General features: G+C 32.8%; 1 protein-coding gene across 1 annotated transcript in view; it reads right to left on the bottom strand.

The window, feature by feature from the left end:
* LOC100264484 (phospholipid-transporting ATPase 3) overlaps positions 1 to 11,068 on the bottom strand; it is a 55,823-nt gene extending 44,755 nt beyond the window's left edge. The window contains exons 1-5 of the mRNA XM_059738068.1: positions 10,675 to 11,068; positions 7,547 to 7,612; positions 6,012 to 6,073; positions 509 to 590; positions 218 to 328 (exon numbers count right to left, since the gene is read on the bottom strand). Of these exons, the coding sequence (XP_059594051.1) occupies positions 218 to 328; positions 509 to 590; positions 6,012 to 6,073; positions 7,547 to 7,612; positions 10,675 to 10,842 (489 nt within the window). The 5' untranslated portion in view covers positions 10,843 to 11,068. The remainder of the gene's footprint in view (positions 1 to 217; positions 329 to 508; positions 591 to 6,011; positions 6,074 to 7,546; positions 7,613 to 10,674) is intronic.
* Between the last annotated feature and the right edge of the window lie 7,924 nt (positions 11,069 to 18,992).

The raw sequence follows: 18,992 nt of genomic DNA on the forward strand, positions 1-18,992 counted from the left end.
TTAGGTAGAAACATGAGAGGTTCTAGATTCAAGTCCCAGGAGGAACCAAAAAAATGGTCATCCATCAGAGGAGAAAAGAAAATGGAAGAAAACTAATGGACAAGGATTGAACATATGCAGCAACTGTAATTGCCTCTGGAACAGAGAATGAGACTGCCAGCATTACTAGTGCTATTTAAGAGCACAAAGAAATGAGGAGGCTGAAAAATGTACTTACTTTAACAATATCTCCAACCTGCAACTTCTTCCAGGGAATACGTTCCCACTTTTGATCTTGCAACACATCTATAAGGGCATTGTTTATTGCCTTATCATTTTGTAGCCGCTTCTGTTGAACAAAAATGGCATAAAGAAAACAAATTTCAGGAGTTAGAAAAATTGTTCCATATATTAAGACTAACGCAAAATGACATCTACTACATAGAAATCCTGGCGCTGGTTAACCTAGAATAACACCGGATATTATGGCAGACATCCCATGCAAAGGGAAAAATTATCATGAACTCACCCAGTCCTCAAATGCCTCCTTAACAAGAGAAACAAAAAGCACCAGACTCAATGGTACCACATTCGTTATTGGATGCACAGGACTGCAAGATAAAAAAAATCGTAAGCCTATGAGTAAATTGAGTGTTTTCAAAGGCTATTGAGGCTTACAACTTGAGTAAAGATTAATCTAGACTTAAGCCTCAAAATTTTTGAAGGCTTTTAATAGATTTAGGGCCTTTTATAAGAGGTTTTTTTTTTTTTTTTGATAGGAAACAACAAAAAGATATATAGATAGAAATAAGAAATACAAAAGAAAGATGAGGAATCCTCCCACCAATGAAAAAACTAAACAACAAGAATAAAAAAACAAGAAGCTACAATGTAAAAACTCAATATTCAATGGATTTAATGAATTGTGCTATGGTGTTCTAGTATAGATAAGTTTTGTTTTATGTTCTAAGACTAAGGTTAAACCTTTTACAAAGGGTTTGTTTGGCCATGTAGCAGCTAAGCTCATATATAATCACTATCCAATTATTGGTAAGTGTCGGAAAAAGATCAATACAACTGATGGATTAAGAAGAACAGGTAAACATTGACATGATGAGAGGAATAATAAAATAATTGGATATAATTATGATTCTTTGGAGGATCCTGCTAGTCATAGTGATGATGGTGTTAAAGATTATTTGACGAAGTTGTGAGAAGAGTTGGATTTTATAAGAGGGAAAGAGGAACTAAATTAGAGACTATAGACAAACAAATGATTTGTTTAATTATTATGAATTGTACAATTTCCTTATTATTCAATTTTCATGTGATTTTATTAGTATTTTTTCGATTGTTTGGGATTTTTTCTCTTGTTTTTCATTATTATTTATTTAATTATTGTTTAAGTTGAGGCTTAGCATTGCTCCATCTCAAGGCTTTCACCTTGCCTCATTTGGGCAAAATGTTTTAAGACCACATTTTGCTTTTTAAAACATTGAGTGCACATCCAAAAGTTCATGTTTCTTTTTCAACAACCACACTCACACTATGCCTACCCACATTAGCCGGTCAATCTAATGTATGAAAATGACAGGATTCCAAGATTAGGCTATTCACCAATTTTATAGGTTCTAGGATTCACTACTTTCAGTATAGGAGTTCTAGAAAGTAAGTGACAGTAGTGTTCAGCAACTAAAGAAATTTGTGCCCTTTGTATGGCCTTCTCATGTTGAATTCTGATAATTGGTCATTAGGAAACCAGTTCAGATGGGCAAAAGGAAGCCTTACCAGGGATCACATGACATGCTATAGAAGTTGAGATACTAGTTTCAGTTGAGCCTAACCATCATGGATCTTGAGAAGAGATTGAAGAAATCTCTTGACCAGGAAAAGATTAAATCATTTGTTTTGAAGTAAAGATGAAGAAGCTCTAAAGCATGATGATTTTCCATGGCTTGTCCAAGTGGATAAATTATTCTTAAGGATATCTAAAGAGCTTAAATGAATTTTATGCATTAGGCATTGTTAAAAGTGAATATTATTTATCGAGTATATCAGAAAAATAAATAATGCAATCTTGCTCTCATAATCATACTTGAAGCCTATGATACCCAGATCCTTCAATTTCACCAGCATACTCGTGTCAACATGACATGATATGGGTGTGGGCACGAGATCCTAGTTGGACACTCCTATTTTACCTAGGGCATGGTTGCTTTATTTTTTTCATAGATATCATTTTATTCTTTCAAATTTTTTTAGTGATAATTTCATTAAAGGAAAAAAGTGCTAGCTAAAAAATAATTTTTTGTAAAAACATTTAAGGACAAAAAATATGGGAAGGAAATCTTCATTTCCAATTTATTTTTAATTGATGTTTCTTTTATTATGTTGTATCCCAGTAGCCGCCTGTTTTTTGGATCCTTTTAGCAAAATCCCTGTATCCTAAAATTTAAGTTATGAAGGTTCAGAAACTTGACAAATACCCGCATTCAACACTCATACCCAAACCCATGCAACATAGCCTAAAGCTACCTTTTGAAGAAAGGGCTCTCCCATGCCCATCCCTTTTTAAAGGCCCACCTCAACTCGGTCCACTGCTGCAACCTTTACCAACTCATCTTTGGCCCATTTACTCGACCTGTGGCCCACTCCCTCATTCCCACCTGTTGCCCACACCATTTTACTTTGGACTTTTGTGACACACTTATGGCCCACCATGACATACCCATCAACATTGCAAACCTACTACCCCCCTCAACTCCCACCTCTAACCTACCTATAAGGACTTTTGCAAGAACAACAAAGCAAGCCATTAGCTTCCTACTTGAACTATCTTCAACTAGCAACATGTCCTCCACCCCAACCTTTAATGACAAAGAAAAGCCCTCCACGCTTCTTCAAGCACATGGCTCCCCCACCTCTTTACCCCTAACCTCTAGCTCATTGCAACCCTTTCTTGTAACCACCCAAGACAACCATGGGGGAACTTCCCACCACAAATGGGCAAAAAAAACCTGCCTGGCTAACCACCAGCTGCAAAGATCCCGGCATTCTTCTCCCATCAGATTTCACAAAAATTCTTGCCTACCACAAATTGCTATAGTGAGCCATATCTTCATCTACGGCCACAAAACCTCTACAATGGTCACCCAACTTTCTAAACACCTCCTAGCACCACAAATGCAATGGCAACCCCAAAATTCTCACCTAGACTTCTTTCACGTGCACCTGTTATAGAAGCACCCAACTTCAAGAGCCCAACTATCCCAAAAAATTAATTTGTTCTGGAACCTCCTTCGTCCACTACTCAAAACAAGCATTGCATCAGAGCTTTCTTGAAAATCAAAGAGAATGACAGCACCTCCAAGTAAGGAAAGCTTCACACCCCCTTTTAAGTGTGAAGCCTTTAAATAGCCCCTACCTCTTCAATGCAGGCAAATCAAGAGCAGGATCAGAAAAACTCCCCCCATTTCCCCATTAAACATCTCTCCATAATCTCCTCCCTCTGTTGCACCTCTAACAAGCCTAATTGAAGCCACAACGCTTCATCCATTACACCATTTTCCCTCTACACTACCTTAAAGAAAGACCCTTTTGCGAGCATTACCTGCCTTCTGCTACCCTCCTTTAACCTCTGGTGCAACATCTCTCCACTTTGAATTTGGGGGAAAGAGACCACACCAAGATCCCTCAACTTCTTGGCCATAATGGACCACCCTCCCACCGCTCCTCTGTCTTCAAGGAAGACCAGTGTGAACCTCTTGGCCCCCACAGATTTAACTGAAATTGAATAAAATTCCCAACTCTGTTTGAACAGAAATTCATCTTGAAAAAACTCCCTCCTTTCTCCCAAACCTTGCAAAACTCCTTCCTGTCTACTGTATTGCAACAAGCTTCCACCTCCTCTAGCAACTGGAACAAGCTCACCTTTTCCAAATCCTCCATTGACCTCCTCAATAATGATTTCAAAGGACTGACTCCACTGTGAAACCATACATTTCTCTATGGAGGGCTTAAGCATTTTTATCTTTTTAATAAGATTTTATTCATTTGTAATCGTTTTATAGACTATGCTTACACAATATGTTGTGTTAACATGTTACTGACATAATACTACTAAAGAATATTTAAATAATTTCATAATTGCATTGCATGCATGAATAAATTATGAAATAACCCATTTTTTAGACCTTAATTTTTTTCATTATCAAATTGCATTAACACTAAACATTTGGCTGATGTTAATAAGTTTTTCACTAGTGTAATGCAGCACTAAAAAAATGCACTACTTAATTTAGCACTAATTAAGCAAAGACCAAAACCAATTTTTTAGACTTCTACCATATGTCTTCATTCAATATTTTGGTCTTTGTTTGAAATCACCAACAAAAATTTATAAAGATTCTTATTTATTTTCCTTTTCGCATGTGGAGATCCATTCAATCAAGTGGTCCACAATTTGGACTCAATAGAAGAAAGAAGGCTTAGGGATTAGAAACCCATTTATCCTTTAAAATGCTTTGGAAATTCACAAGAGAGAGAGATTTGGCGGAGAGCAATTTTGGAAAAGTTCAAGGTTTTGGAGTAGGATTGGTGCTTAAAGGAGGGTAAGGGTTCAACCGTTTACAGGCTTTGATTTCTCACAAGGACGTGATGGGATGATTTCAAACTTGATTAGTAATTTCATCAAGAATGGGCAACCACCTATGTTTTGTGCTGGTGGCTGATGACAAGGGGATCTTAAGGATGAACTTCCAACTCTTTTGTCTTAGCATTTAATTAAGGATTCTTCCACTACTTGTTGGCACTCTAAGGGTGCTCAAGGTCACTGGAATACTAGATTTACTTTAAAGTATTAAGAGTTAAGATGGGTGATGACTTTTGAGACATGCATTTATAGAGGTGTAGGTTGCTCTTAAGGCCTTTATGACAATAAGGATAGGATGCTTAAGGCCTAGCTTAAGATGCAATGGATTAAAATGAGAATAGAAAACAAAAAGAAAACATAAACATGCAACTAAGGACAAGATGAATGCTTTACTTTGGATTTCATAAAGGAAGAATAATTCTTTGTTTTCATTGATTCTAAATGCGTCCTTGTATGCTTCCCGTCTATCATGATTTGGTCCTGTCTTCTTGTTTTCTAATAAATAATTTTTATTTATATTAGAATTAGTCAAAGCGAATCAAATTCAAGATACAAGTTCAAATAGTGGAGGTTTTGGATGAGGACAATAGCAACTTTCTTCAACTTAGCCTTGGAATTTGAAAAAGAATCATTTATTAGTTGGAATCCAAGCAAAAATACCTATTGAAGGTGGTTTCCAAGAGATATGTAACATGGTTCCTTGGAGGCATTCTAGCATCATTAAAGAAACTCTTCCACTTTTAGATCAGATGAAAAGTTAACTACTTTAAGGATCCTTCATTAGCCAACACTGAAGCAGACTTTTCAACTAAGAGGACAAATACTCAGTTCTTCATTTATTACTGTACTGCAGATCAAACATTTTGGTACCCTTCATTCTATAATCTTTTGAACTTTTCTTGTCTGTTCTCTGGTAAGAGTCCCATCCAGTCCTTTTCTTAGTAAGTTTTTTTCCCCAATCACAAAAGAGAGTAATATTAAAAAGTTTTAAAAAACAGCAATAATGATAATGGTGATAATCAGTCCTAGGTTTTCCAAAATATCATATGTAGGGGTCATGCGTAACCCATCTGATGCAGACAGAGATAGACTTTGTCAAAACTACACAAGAAGCATCCCAAAAAGACTGGCCAGTCAATAGCGCACAGTGTTTCTTTCTTTCCTTCCTTTTTCTTCCATTTTCTTGTTTCCTTTTTTTTCTTTTTTCCTTTTTTTTCTTTTTTCTTTTTTCCTTTTTTTTCTTTTTTCTTTTTTTGTGATAGAAATAAAATCTGTTGTATTGCATATGTTACAACATAAGGACACTCCTTCCATGAGTAATGCTCTCCATGGAGTAATGCTTAAAAAACTATCCTTTAATCACTAGTTTGACTTAGCATACCTGATTGGTGTTGTTGACAAAATCGATATCATAAGAAAGTAGAGGTTAGCTACCCGCCTGAACTGTCAGTGCAAATACAGAAATTTTTCAAGAGCATGTAGATAAAGAAAATAAGTAAAGATAAACTATATTTAGGGTGACAATTGGTTGGTTGAGATCAATGTTATCAAAGGCGATCGCCTGAGTCGCCTAGGCTATCAGGCCAAGCAGGGTAGATCAAAGTCGCCTTTTGAAGACCTAGGCAAGGCGACTTCAAAGAGGCAATGCCTAGGCAATCGCCTTGGGATAAGGCACAAGGCATAGAGGCGGTCACCTTTGACCATGAATTAAGATTAAACATACTTAGATTATAATTTCATTCAATCTAACATTGGATTAAACAAAGTATAAGATAAAATATTATATTATCAATCATAGAGCTAATAAGATGGAGGGTTATCAATCTAGTCTTGATGGAAGTAGTGACAATTTTAATTTTAATAATAACTATGATAATAATGCCTAAAGCTTTTCTCTAAAATGTTCAATCTCTTATTTCGTTTTTTATTTTGCTTTTTAGATGTTTGAAAAATTAGAATATACATTTAGATAGGATGAATATCTTTAAACAACATGATGTTTTTTATAATATAGGGTATAATATTTAACACTTTCAATAATTATTACTATTTTGTTAATTTTATAAGACGTCGTGAGTGATGAAAAATTAACAGTGCTGATTGTTGAAGACAACAATTATATTTGTTGAATATCGAATAAGTAAATATATGTATATTTTTTATCGCATTACTATAGTTAGGCTATCGCCTTGTTTTTCTCCTTTCACCTTAGGCTAAAAGGAGTCTTATCGCCTTGATATCGCCTTTTGCTTTTGACAATACTAGTTGAGATTCCAGTTTTCCAAAGATATGAGATGATAGATATCAACTTTAAACAATGCCAAACTGCTTAATTAATTGCATTGAAGGCCTTCACCATGGCCCAACACACTAATTATAGTCTATAATTAGTGTGTTGGGCCATGGTTAAGGCCTTCAATGCAATTAATTATAGACTAACCAACCTGCCTACTTACTATTTCAATATATGCACACAAATATATAGATTTGTTATACAACTACACTAGAAAATGGCATTTAAAGATCAATGAAGGTCTAGGTTTCATGTTTCATGTTTCATGATTTTTTTAAGCATATTAAAAAGGTGATTGTGCCACTATAATTTCTACTAGTCACAATGGATACTTAATGGGTTTAACCACTTATATTGTGCCTTTTAAAGGGAAGTCATTATTTTAGTTATTACCTAATGTGCCTTGTAATCCACAAAGTATAATTTTAAAACATAAATCCAATCCAACAATAAGATGATGGGTGTTGACATCAGGAAGGGGCTTGGGTTTGGCTTCAAGTTGGATTTGCAGGCTAGGCCAGAAATTGCCACCCCTGGTTGAACCATAAAATAGTGAACGCATGTAAAAAAGCAAGAAACTAATATTACATATCTTATACACAAGAGGCTTAAAACTAATTTACCTGTTCAAACAGTCCTTTGGGTAGAAAAGTAAAAACACTGTACTTGGTAGTTGATATAGAATTGCCCTGCAACAATTGTTCCCAAACTAATTAGAATGAATCAATCCTTTTTATAAGAAATTACAGCAGTACTGAATTTTGCACCCCTAAAATCAGATAGTTACAGACATCCTTTTTTAAATAGGCAGACAGAAAGTCTTATATAAGCTGCCCACCTATTAAAAAAAAAAAAAAAAAGTCTTCTATAAGCTGCCCAACAAAATGGGGCACACCCCATGTACATAGGGGATATACAAGAGGCATCAAAGAAAGAAGAAAACACACACCCCCAGAAACAGCAAGACTATGACCTTTTATCCTATTAAAACAAGATATTCCAATAGGATACAAATAGTAGATAACATAATATAAACACCAATAAATATGTGACAAGTTGTGAAAAGAATATACAAAACTTCCTAGTTCAAGCAATTATAGACTTTCCTACTAGTCTCAAATTTTTGTTTGGGTGTAATACCAAAAAAATAATTCTGATTAGATATACCAGATTTACTAGAGACAGTGGCACTCGTGATGCTTCTGTTCTGCGCCTTAAATTACCCCAGAAATGGCAAACAATTCAGAAAAATAATTGAATATTTTATTAACCATTTTGTCTTTATTCCCTCTTCAACAAAGGAATTTTGATAAGAGGAGTTTATTCAATAAATACATACATGCATTTTCCATGCATGATTAATATAATCAATCTAAAAATTTCACATTTATGTAGCCAGAAATCAAAGCCTAAGTTCCCTCTCCTCAACTACCTATTAAAAATAATTATCCCATAACACATTTCACTAGTAATCCCATCTTTTTTAACTTCCCATACAATTTTAAAAATTTTCTAAAATTTCTTCAATATCCTTGTTTAATATTTAAATTTAAAAAAGTATACATACATACTGTATGTGCTATGAACTTTGGTAAAAGATTAAGCAGGGCTAAAATGAGAACTTAGTTTAGATACATACATAGATATAATATCATGGTCAAGCCCTTAGGACTCTCCATGGGGACCCAAACCTCAGGGTGCTAACTACCCCACAACAACCAACACCGGGTAAATTCAAGGTATTATTAGTGGCAGGATTCGAATCAAGTACCATGTGCCACTTACCAAGACCACAATTCCCAGTGTTCGCCCAAGTTTAGATACATATATATCTTTTCCATGCATGATTAATATAATCAATCTAAAATTTTCACATGCATCCTATCTAGAAAGAGAATGCTAAGAGTCTCTCTCCTCTAGGTTCATGGGATAATTAGCTAATTCAAAATAATTACCCAATCACAAGCATTATTAATAATCCCATTTTTTTTTAACTCATGCAATTTTTAAAATTTTCTAAAATTTCTTCAATATCTTTCTTTAATATTTAAATTTTAGCAACACACATACAGTATGTGCTACAACCTTGAGTAACAAATTAGCCAAGGCCAAGATGAGAAGTTAGTATATTAACATAGTTTTCAGATGCATCACTTGTGTGATAAGCATAAATTCCCACATCTATACTATATACTTATCAAAAAAGTTAAGAAGTGAACATCCTTTAAGCCTAGCTCAAGTGGCAAGGGGTATATAGGAGGTTCTAGGTTTGAGTGACCTCAAGTTAAAACAATTATCACCTATCAAAACAAAAAAAACAAAAAAACAAAAAAACAAAAAAACAAAAATGGGAACTGAATGTTAATATTCCCCCCCATGGTTGATTGTTCTCTAAAAGATAACTACTCTAAACTCCTACTCAGAATAATCAATCCATAATATATCTCACTAAAACTCCACAACTATAAAAACTACTCATATCTTTTCAAACTTTATATTCAGATTCATGGTGAGAGGACAAGAGTGATAAGGATGATATTTTAGCAATCTTTGGCCTAAAATGGGTGTTTCTGACTTCAGCAAGAAATCTCCTCCTCAACTGGAAATTTAAGGGGTTGGACAAGAAGAGAATAATTGTTTGCCATATTGCTCCCCATTTTTAGTTATGTTATATGTGGAAAGAACATAACCAAAGGATTTTCAATGAAGAAGAAATCTGAAATCAAAGGTTGAAGGAGTTCCTCCTTAAATCCCTATTGGGTGGTCCCACACTTCATTAGAACTGGAGAGCTCCTAAATGATGGATTTCTTAGATAGCCTTAATTGTGGATAGTTTGGTTTTTTTGTAGGTTATTTTTGTATATCCCTTTTGGTATCTTTGTTGTGATGCATTATGCATACAACCATACACAAAGGATGTGCCCCCTTTCTTGGGCACTCGTCAATAGATGCTCTATTTATTTATCAAAAAAATATAAATATAGTTTTCACAATTTCCAAAATTCTCTAAAATATCTGGTCTAATGTTGACATCAAAGCCAAAAATTGGTCATGCCACCAAAAATTGAATATTTTATGAACCATTTTATCCCTTTTCATCTTCAACTAAGAAATACTGACAAGTGCTTTCCCTTTTTTTGCTTTGCCTCTTGGCGCCACATGTATATGTCCAGTGTACTCTCTCCTGCGCTAGCTCTTTTGGCAGTTTTAATGTATTCTCTAGTTTGCCTATCAAAATAAACAATAAAAAAATAAAAAAATAGAAAAACTAAGAATATCTATAAGAGAAGTTCGTTTAGTATAATTGTTCAGACACATGCATACCCCCTACAACTCCAATTAACATTAAAGTTAGAGTGATGCTATAAGGAACTGTCTGAAGAGCTTCTCCAAGAATACAAGAGTGCAAAATTACCCTTAATTTTGCAAATATTCACATATGATGTCATTGTGTCTCTCAGAACCGTTGGACCTGCTAAGTATTTTCTTCAAAAAAAACTACGCGTAACAATTTGAACATAAAACTCCTTATCTTTTCAAACTCCTCATGCGATTCTAAAATTCTCGAGAATTCATTTTCCATCTTGTTTAGACTCTTTTACATTCGGCATATTTTATGTGCTAAAACCTCCAGATTGGTCATCTCAAGGCACACAAATGAGGGGACCAAAATCAAAACCTAAAGATAAAAAAAAAAAAAGTAAATAATTAAGTAAAGAAAAACGAGGAGAGATTGCGAGCCATGGGGAACCTTGAATCTGACGGGAAAATTGGCGTCGCGATCATTGCAGTAGATGGTGCGGTGACCAGGGGCCTGGGGCTGGACACGGCCAAGGCGAACGGTCCGAGACGAGGGAGCGCGCGAATCGCTGCCACCGAGCCTCGATCTTGACGACCGAACCCTATCCCATCCGTTCATTGTTCTTGTTCAGCAGCTTCAAAATCGTCGGATCTCACAAGTGACAAGCACCTCCAACTCACCGACTCATCAAGATTGTTCCAAGAACGAGGGAGAAGAGTAACCCTAGACAGAGAATTTAAAGAGAGAGGAAGAGGGGGGGGGGGGGCTCAAGGCTTCGGAACGGGGTGGCTTTGACTTGCTTTGCCTCTGGTGTGCCAAAATAAAGGAGCCAGAGAATTGGAAATAAATATCAAGTCTTGTTACTTCTTTTTCTTTTTAATCCTTTTACTATTCATCCACTTTGTACTTGAAGAAAAATAGGAAGAATAGAACTAAAGAAAATATGTAGAAAGAAAAAAACAAAAAAATTAATAAATTATTTTTATATATTACTTAAAGCTTCTTTTATTAATTTTAATTATTCTATAAAAATATTATATAATTTAAAAATATACAAGTCTTTGAATAATTTTAATTATATTTGAATTTTATTTTTTTATATAATAAAATCAAATATAAAAAATATATATTTTCCTTAATACTTCTTTTCTTCATTAGTACTTGGAACCAAAAATAATTATCAAATAACAAGAAAATACAACTAAAGTTTGCATTCACTTTAAGTATGTTTTCAACGGGTATATCACTAGATAACAAATGGTTTGATGTCATGTCGTGTTTAACTTTCATTTGTTAAATGAATGTTTTTAAGTAATAAAATTGTCTTATGAGAAAATTAAGAGGTGTAGATATGGCAACTTAGGCAATTTAATTTAATTTTTAAGCGAGTTTGTAATATCATTTTTAATATTAGGATTAGTTTTGAGTTCAATTTTTCGGTGTAACACCAATTTTAACTAGGATCAACCAAAGGTTTGGATAACATGAGGCTAAACTAAATTTGATTTGTCTTATTTATTGTTTAAATTTTGGTATGGATATATTAAGAAAAACCTTTAGGAAGACATTATAGGTGAGTTCAATTCAAGACAACTTGTAAACACTTAAGAGAGGGGGAGTGAATTGGAAGTTAGCTGGATTTAAAAATTTTCTAACAAGTAATGATGCAAACGATAAATAATGTAATTAAAAATAAAAATAAGTTAATAAAAAGAAAATGCAAATAATTTTACATTGGTTTGTTACAACCCAACTTATATTTACAGTCCTCAAACTTCAATCTAAGGTGACGATTCCACTATTTTTCAAGACTTTCGACCAAACTTTAAACTTCTTTACACTTTGTATTACAGGTTCCAATCGGCCTTCAACAATCATACTTTCAATAGATACTTTATTATTGAATTATCTCACATAATTCACGATATAAAACAATGAACGAGTGAAGGATCCTTACAACAAGTTTGATTCAAACAATTACAAATAAAATGTAGGATTATTTTGGTACAGTGAGGAATATATAAGTTTCAATTAAAACACTCAAGAAAAATTTTGAAAGACTCTTAAACTTAATGAAGAATGAAAAACAATAGTTCTTTCAATATTAAATGAAGTTTAGAAGCCTTGTATATGAGTTCAAATGAATCATTAGACACTTTTTTATGAGTTTGATTGGTTGAGCTATTAATCGACCATACAACTAGTTATTAAAGAAAAAAAAAATACAATAAAGTAGTGATTAGGAGGCTATGCACCTTGACTAGTTCAAGAATTTGTCGATCGGTGCCTTGATCGGTTGAGCTTTATACTCAATTGATGGCAACTACCAATTGCATTGCTGCACCAACCTTGACTAGTCCCCTTGCCATTTTATATTTTTGAAAAATCATCAAGCTAAAAATAAGATGAACTAATAAGCCATAATACTTTTAATGATTCTTAAAACTTTTTAAAATGTTTTGAAGGATTAGGTTTTCCTTAAAAAGAATTTTCATCCTTTTCCTTTTTTTTTCTGTTTTTTTTTTTTTTTTTTTTTTTGAGAATTTGGATGAATTTAGATGCTTTAATGAAATAAAATGCACTATAAACCTAGCACACCAATAAAAATGCCTTGAGACTTGGTGGAATCTCATATTACTTTATTTGACCTTCCATAACTCTTGCCTTGTTGAAGTTCTTTAAAAACTACCACCAAGAGGCTTAAATTACTTCACCTAACATCATGTTATCATCAAAATGTGTTAAAGGCGAAACCTTTGGTTGACAATTTCATTTCATATAACAAGATCAACCCAACCAATCTAAGTTTGACTCAATAAATCCAAGGTTGACTCAATAAATCCAAGTTTAGTTCTACCTTAACTTTATGGATCCAAGTCTAGTTCCAACTTAACTTTAAGTTGAAAAAAGAAAAAGAAAAGAAAAGTTAGATTGGATTTAGCCTTGGCGTCTCTTGTTAGATGGTGTTGTGTCGGTGGTAGGATGTTTCTTTATTTGGGCTAGCTATAAACCTAGTCCCAACTTTGCAATCCTAGGGAAAATTTATAATTGTGATTTCAAATTGAGTAGATAAGTATTCTAAAAGTATAATTATATTTTCTACCAATTATATGCCTTGCAGTTGAAGAATGGAATTAATTAAAATAAATTTATGTTACAATTTTAAATTTACCTTTTTTAATGTTTTCTATATTTGTGGTTGATAAAACTTTAAATTTATTACTTAATTTTTATTTTAAATATTAAAACTGGTTGATAAAATTAACTTAAAATTTATTATGAATTATGAAATTAATATATTTATCTTTATAAATTATAATTATAGTAAAGGAAGTTTTGGAGTAGTAAAAAAGATCGTTGACGTAATTAGAATAAATAGGGGTAAAGAGATAAAATGAAGATGTAGGCTTAAGAATAAGTTAATTATTTTTATTTATTATTTAAAATTGTTTTTTACTTTAAGTCGTACTATTAAAAGTTATTTTACAAATTATACTTAATTTACTTAATGACTATAGGTGGTATTTGATTTTTTTTCCTTAATTTTAAATAGAACTTAAAGTAAATAGTATTTATAGTGTTAAGTATTATGTTATTTATTTTTGTAATATTTTATTTTTATTAAGTATTAAAAAATAAAGAAAAATTAATATGTTACTTTTTTATTTAGAAAAAGTCAAATATTTTGGTTTTTTTTTTTTTCCATATAACAAAAAATTTATAACAAATCATAAGAAATTGAAAAACAAATTATTCTCGATGAAAAACTAAAAAACCAAACACTTTCCTAATTAAGTTATTATTTTAAAGCACCCACTTTAATTTCTTTCTTTTCTTACTTTCTTTCTCTTCTCCTTCCTTTATCCTTCCCGTGATCCATAAGAAGGACCAAACAATAGTTAAACTTTAACAAGAAGTACAACCATTTTTTAATTTTTTTTTTTTTGAAAATTATGATACTTTAGAATTCCAAGTAAAACTCAGTCTTTCAAATAAATAAGTTTGGTATAAAATAAATTTGTTTTTTCCAAAAGACAAATTTAATATAAAAACTTTAAATAGAACGTAAATATGTCTTTTCAAAAATTGAGTTTAATATAAAAATTGAATTCGTCTTTTCAAAATACTAATTAAAACATAATACCTATATATTATTTGAATAACATAAAAAACAAAATGTTGATGACTTGTGTAGGGATGACAATGGGGCAGGTTTTTTCGGGTACCCGCCCCTAATGGGACAGGGTTCAATTTTAATAAACAGGTTTGGGATTTTTTTTAAAAACTTGGAGCGGGTTCCAGTACTGCCTCACCCTAATTATATATAAAATTAATTTTAAAATTAAATTAAACTAAAATTTTATTTTACTATTTTTAATAAAATAAGTTATAAAAATATAATAATTTAATTATTTATAAAATATATTCATTTTAATGTAATTAATTTAAAAATAATAATAAAATTAAAAAAAAATTAAACCCGGTGGGGTGGGACAGGTATGGGAATTTATCATACCCGTCGTGTCCCTCCCTGTTTAATTTTTTAAATGGGACGGGGATGAGAATTGTTTTGAATAAACGGGACAGGGGTTGGGATGGGGGCGACCCGTCCCGAACCCACCTAGTTGTCATTCCTAGACTTGTGCACTCTCATAGTACAAACTCTTATTTTCACCAATATATTAAACCCCTATTCTCCTACAAATTTAATCATGGTTTAAACTGCCTTTAGGCTTTAACCTTGATTAACTATTTATAGCTATGACGGTAACTCCATAGTCCAAACCTATATGAATAACTATAAAGCCACAAATGAGGTAAGTTAATCTAATCTCTCAATATGGGGAAAAATTTACCCAATTTTCCTCTTAGTTTCCTTTTGTTTTTAAAATAGCTATTTATGAATATAAATAATTTAAATAATTTCCATTGTGTAAAGATAAAAATCAACCTTTAATTAAATAAATTAGGTGAGTTAATCTAATCTATTAATTAAGAGAAAATTTTAGCCAAAGTTCCTCTTAGTTTTCCTTTTTTTCTTTTAATAACTATTTATGAATATAAAAATTTAAAATAATTTCCTTTGCATAAAATAAAAATCAACCTTTAACTAAATAAATTATTATATTTCAAAGTATTAGGCCCTGTTTTGGAACTATTTTTTAGAACGTTTTTTTGTTCTCCGGAACAAAGGAAGTAGGAGCTTGGCACAAGGTGCCCTCTTGGTGTTTCTTTTCTCGTGCTTCTAGACGAGCTTGCCTTGCCTCAGCGTTAGCAAGCCAGGCAACCTCATAAAATGGCAAGTCCTTTAAGACAAAGTGTTCACTAGGAATCAAAGTAGATGGGGCAAGCCTTGGGAACACTAGAATCACGATCGACCAGGGGTGTTCCTACAAACTCTTTAAGTTTTTCTCCACAAGCAACATAGTATGCGTTTGTTCAACTTGCTCAATTTCGAATAGTTTGTTGAGACAGGTCCGCGAGGACTTCTCCACCTACTCAACCAAGTGTCTGCGTTTTTCTTTGCCTACATGGAGAAACACGTTAGATGTCATTCCAATAATCCATATAAGAGGATCAAACAAAGCTCAAATAGAAGATATACTTGGTAATTCAAGGGAATGCTTGGGCTTGAATAGTTGATCCAACCCTTCTATTGAACCACTCCACGGGTCGGATACAAGAACATGCCCCTTAGCCCAACCTTTGTTTGAGTCAAGAAGGCCGGTTACAAATTAGAGAGATGGAATGTGCACCGATAAGCTAAATTTCTCATTGGGGCTCATCTTAATGGTGTAAACAAAGAGGACCTCCAAGAAAAAAGAGGTCCAATTGGTACAATGCGTCCAAAACATTACACCCTATCAAGATCCAGATGATGTTCGGGTGAAGAAAAGCAAGTGGAATCTTAGAAAAATGAAGAAATTGTTTAACGAGAGATGGGACTAGAAGACAAAGACCAGTTGCAAATTGCTCATTTGTGAAATAAATCATGTTGTGAGGAAGTCCACCCGTCAACGAAGCCTTGATGTTTGTCAATTGAATGGAGACGAACTTGAGGATGTAAAAACGAGCCTAAAACTCTTATTCGGAAAGCTTGTCCATAGGGTGATCTGTCATAAAGCGACCAATTCTGGAAGTCATGGCCCCGCCGCACTATGACTTGCCACTTGTGGAAGCGACCTCTCTTTTGTCCATGAGAGCAAATGGGACAAGGCTATGTAGACGCCTGCGCAACAGAAGCGCACACTAATCAACACAGTGAAGACCTTAACCAACTAAGATTATAAATGGATTCTTAACACTGGCGGAAAAAACATTTCAACCTAGACAAACTTCTCTAGCCTGGTTAGTTATCTTAGCCAGAGAAGCTTATTGGGCCATTTGCCTTAGACGGACTACAGTCCAACGAGGTTTGTTGGGCAAGTTATCTGTCCAAGCCTCTCTCAAAGACAAAAAACCTTATAGTGCCCAAACTAAGACACCTATTTCAACAATCATCTAGGCAACACATAAACAATGACAAACACAACCAAACATGCTAAAAACAAATAAATCAAAGGCAACTTGCAAATGCAGAAAGTTGAAGGCAAGACAATATAATAAGGGTTGTTTATTAACCTGACAAAGCGAAATGATAATCAATGATGATGGCACAACAAATTGTTGACAACTAACACTCACAGTCATAGTAACGCTAATAGCAATGGTGAAATGCAGCGAAGGAACAAACTGGTGATAATGGCGGAATACAAAGAGAGTACAAGCAATGAATAGGAAATGTAAAAAGAATGAAGAGGACACCCAAAAAGTAACCCCTCTATATAAGGCATAGGTGTGCACATCGAAGTGTTTAAAGGGAAATGTCGTCTGACAAGTCGCCCAAATTGATGTGACCCCTCGAGACGCAAGCAACATACATGTGTCCCTTGGTGCCAAAGATTTCAAACGATTAAGTAGAAAAATCCTCCCATTTGGCCATCTGGATTCCAACCAGACATAGCTACAAGGATTAAGGGGCATTGTGGGACACTCACATCCATCTCCTAGAGCTGTTTAGATCATAGCATGATAACGAAAGGCCAATTAGCCTTATCCGTTTGGCCTCAGGGTATCAGATGGACACAAAACCAATCGGACATTGACTATGTTGCTTGATAATCATTAATTGCAATAGGCATTGAGTGCCTTGATTGACACGACCGTTATGAGGCTAAAACGCTAAAACTTAAGGCTCATCAAGGCATGAGTCAACAATTATTGATATTAAATATGGTAATGCGCAATCAAAGGTGTCATTAAGGCACCAAAGAAGATGTTACAAGATTGGGCAGAGATAAATAGTAATTTTTTGCTACAAGAAAAGGTATGTTGCCATTTTTCCAAAAACACCTATCTTGCTCAAGCCTTCTCTCTCTAACTTAAGCTTCAGAAGGGTGTCCTCAGAAAACCCATCCAAGCATTCCTTTGCGTAGGTCGAACTGTCATTTACCCTTTGGAGGGTAGCCAGACTCTACTCTCGTTGGTTGTGCACCAACAAATACCACTTACTTGTGATGAATTAAAATCCCACTTATAAGTATGATTTGATTTATATCAGAATCATTTTTTATTCCATTCATATATTCATAAAATTTATCCAAACATAGGAATGAGGGAGGGAAGGAATGAGATGTCTATTCCCACTCCTCATTCCCATGTACCAAACATCCCTTCATATTCTTTTCATATTAAATAATTGATAATCTTATGATATAAGACAATATGTATTGATTATAATATATAAATATTTTCTTGCAATTTTCAGCAGAAGATGATTAAATACAGGGTAAAGCTTCTAAGTTAACTTGTAATGATAAATGATAATAAAGTTAGGGATATGATCTATTGGTGCATAAAGAACACACAAAATTCATGAATCTTTGCTAAAGATTCATGTGGAACCTTTGAAGATAAATGGTGGTGAAAAAATTTGCATGTTAATGAATTATTGTACTCTATTTATATGTTAGTGATTTCTTTTAGTTATTTCTTTCTATCCATTAGACATACTCATGGTTTGAAAATTGATAAATACGGATATATCGGTACATGAATTTTGGAGATATATAAAAAATATCGATAAAATATTTATGGATATTTTGATAAAAATATCGGTGAGACAAAAATTATTCAAAATTTATGCAAATGTTTAAAAAAACTCCAAAAAATGATCAAATAAACAAGAATACATATATTAAAATTATTTTGTAAGTCTAATTGAAATAAGTATGGTCAAAGAGAAAAATATTGATAAGTAGGGATGTATCGGGCTTAATAATTTATTATTTATCTTATTAAATTAATTTTAATTTATAAAATATTAGAACTTCATTATTATTATTTTTATATTTTAGTAAATTTTTAATAAATTTGTATTTTTAATATTTTAAAATAAAAATATTCAAAATTAAATAAAATTAAAAAGAATAAATAAATATAAAAAATTTAAAAGTGAAGTGATAGTAATTTTTTTAAAATATGATTAATGAGATAAATGATGATACATCTAATATTAAAATTATAATTTATTTAATTCAAATGCATTCAATAATGTAAAATAAATTATGATGTATATATGATTTTTTTAATATTTATGTATTTACATTTAATTATCATATAAATGATATAAAAAAACACTTATTAAGAAAATTATAATGATACTTTTTATACTTTCCATTAATCAATTAAATAAAATTTTAAATAAAATAATTATAATTAATTAATTA

Source organism: Vitis vinifera, chromosome 7 (assembly GCF_030704535.1).
Source record: "Vitis vinifera cultivar Pinot Noir 40024 chromosome 7, ASM3070453v1".
Lineage (NCBI taxonomy): Eukaryota > Viridiplantae > Streptophyta > Magnoliopsida > Vitales > Vitaceae > Vitis > Vitis vinifera.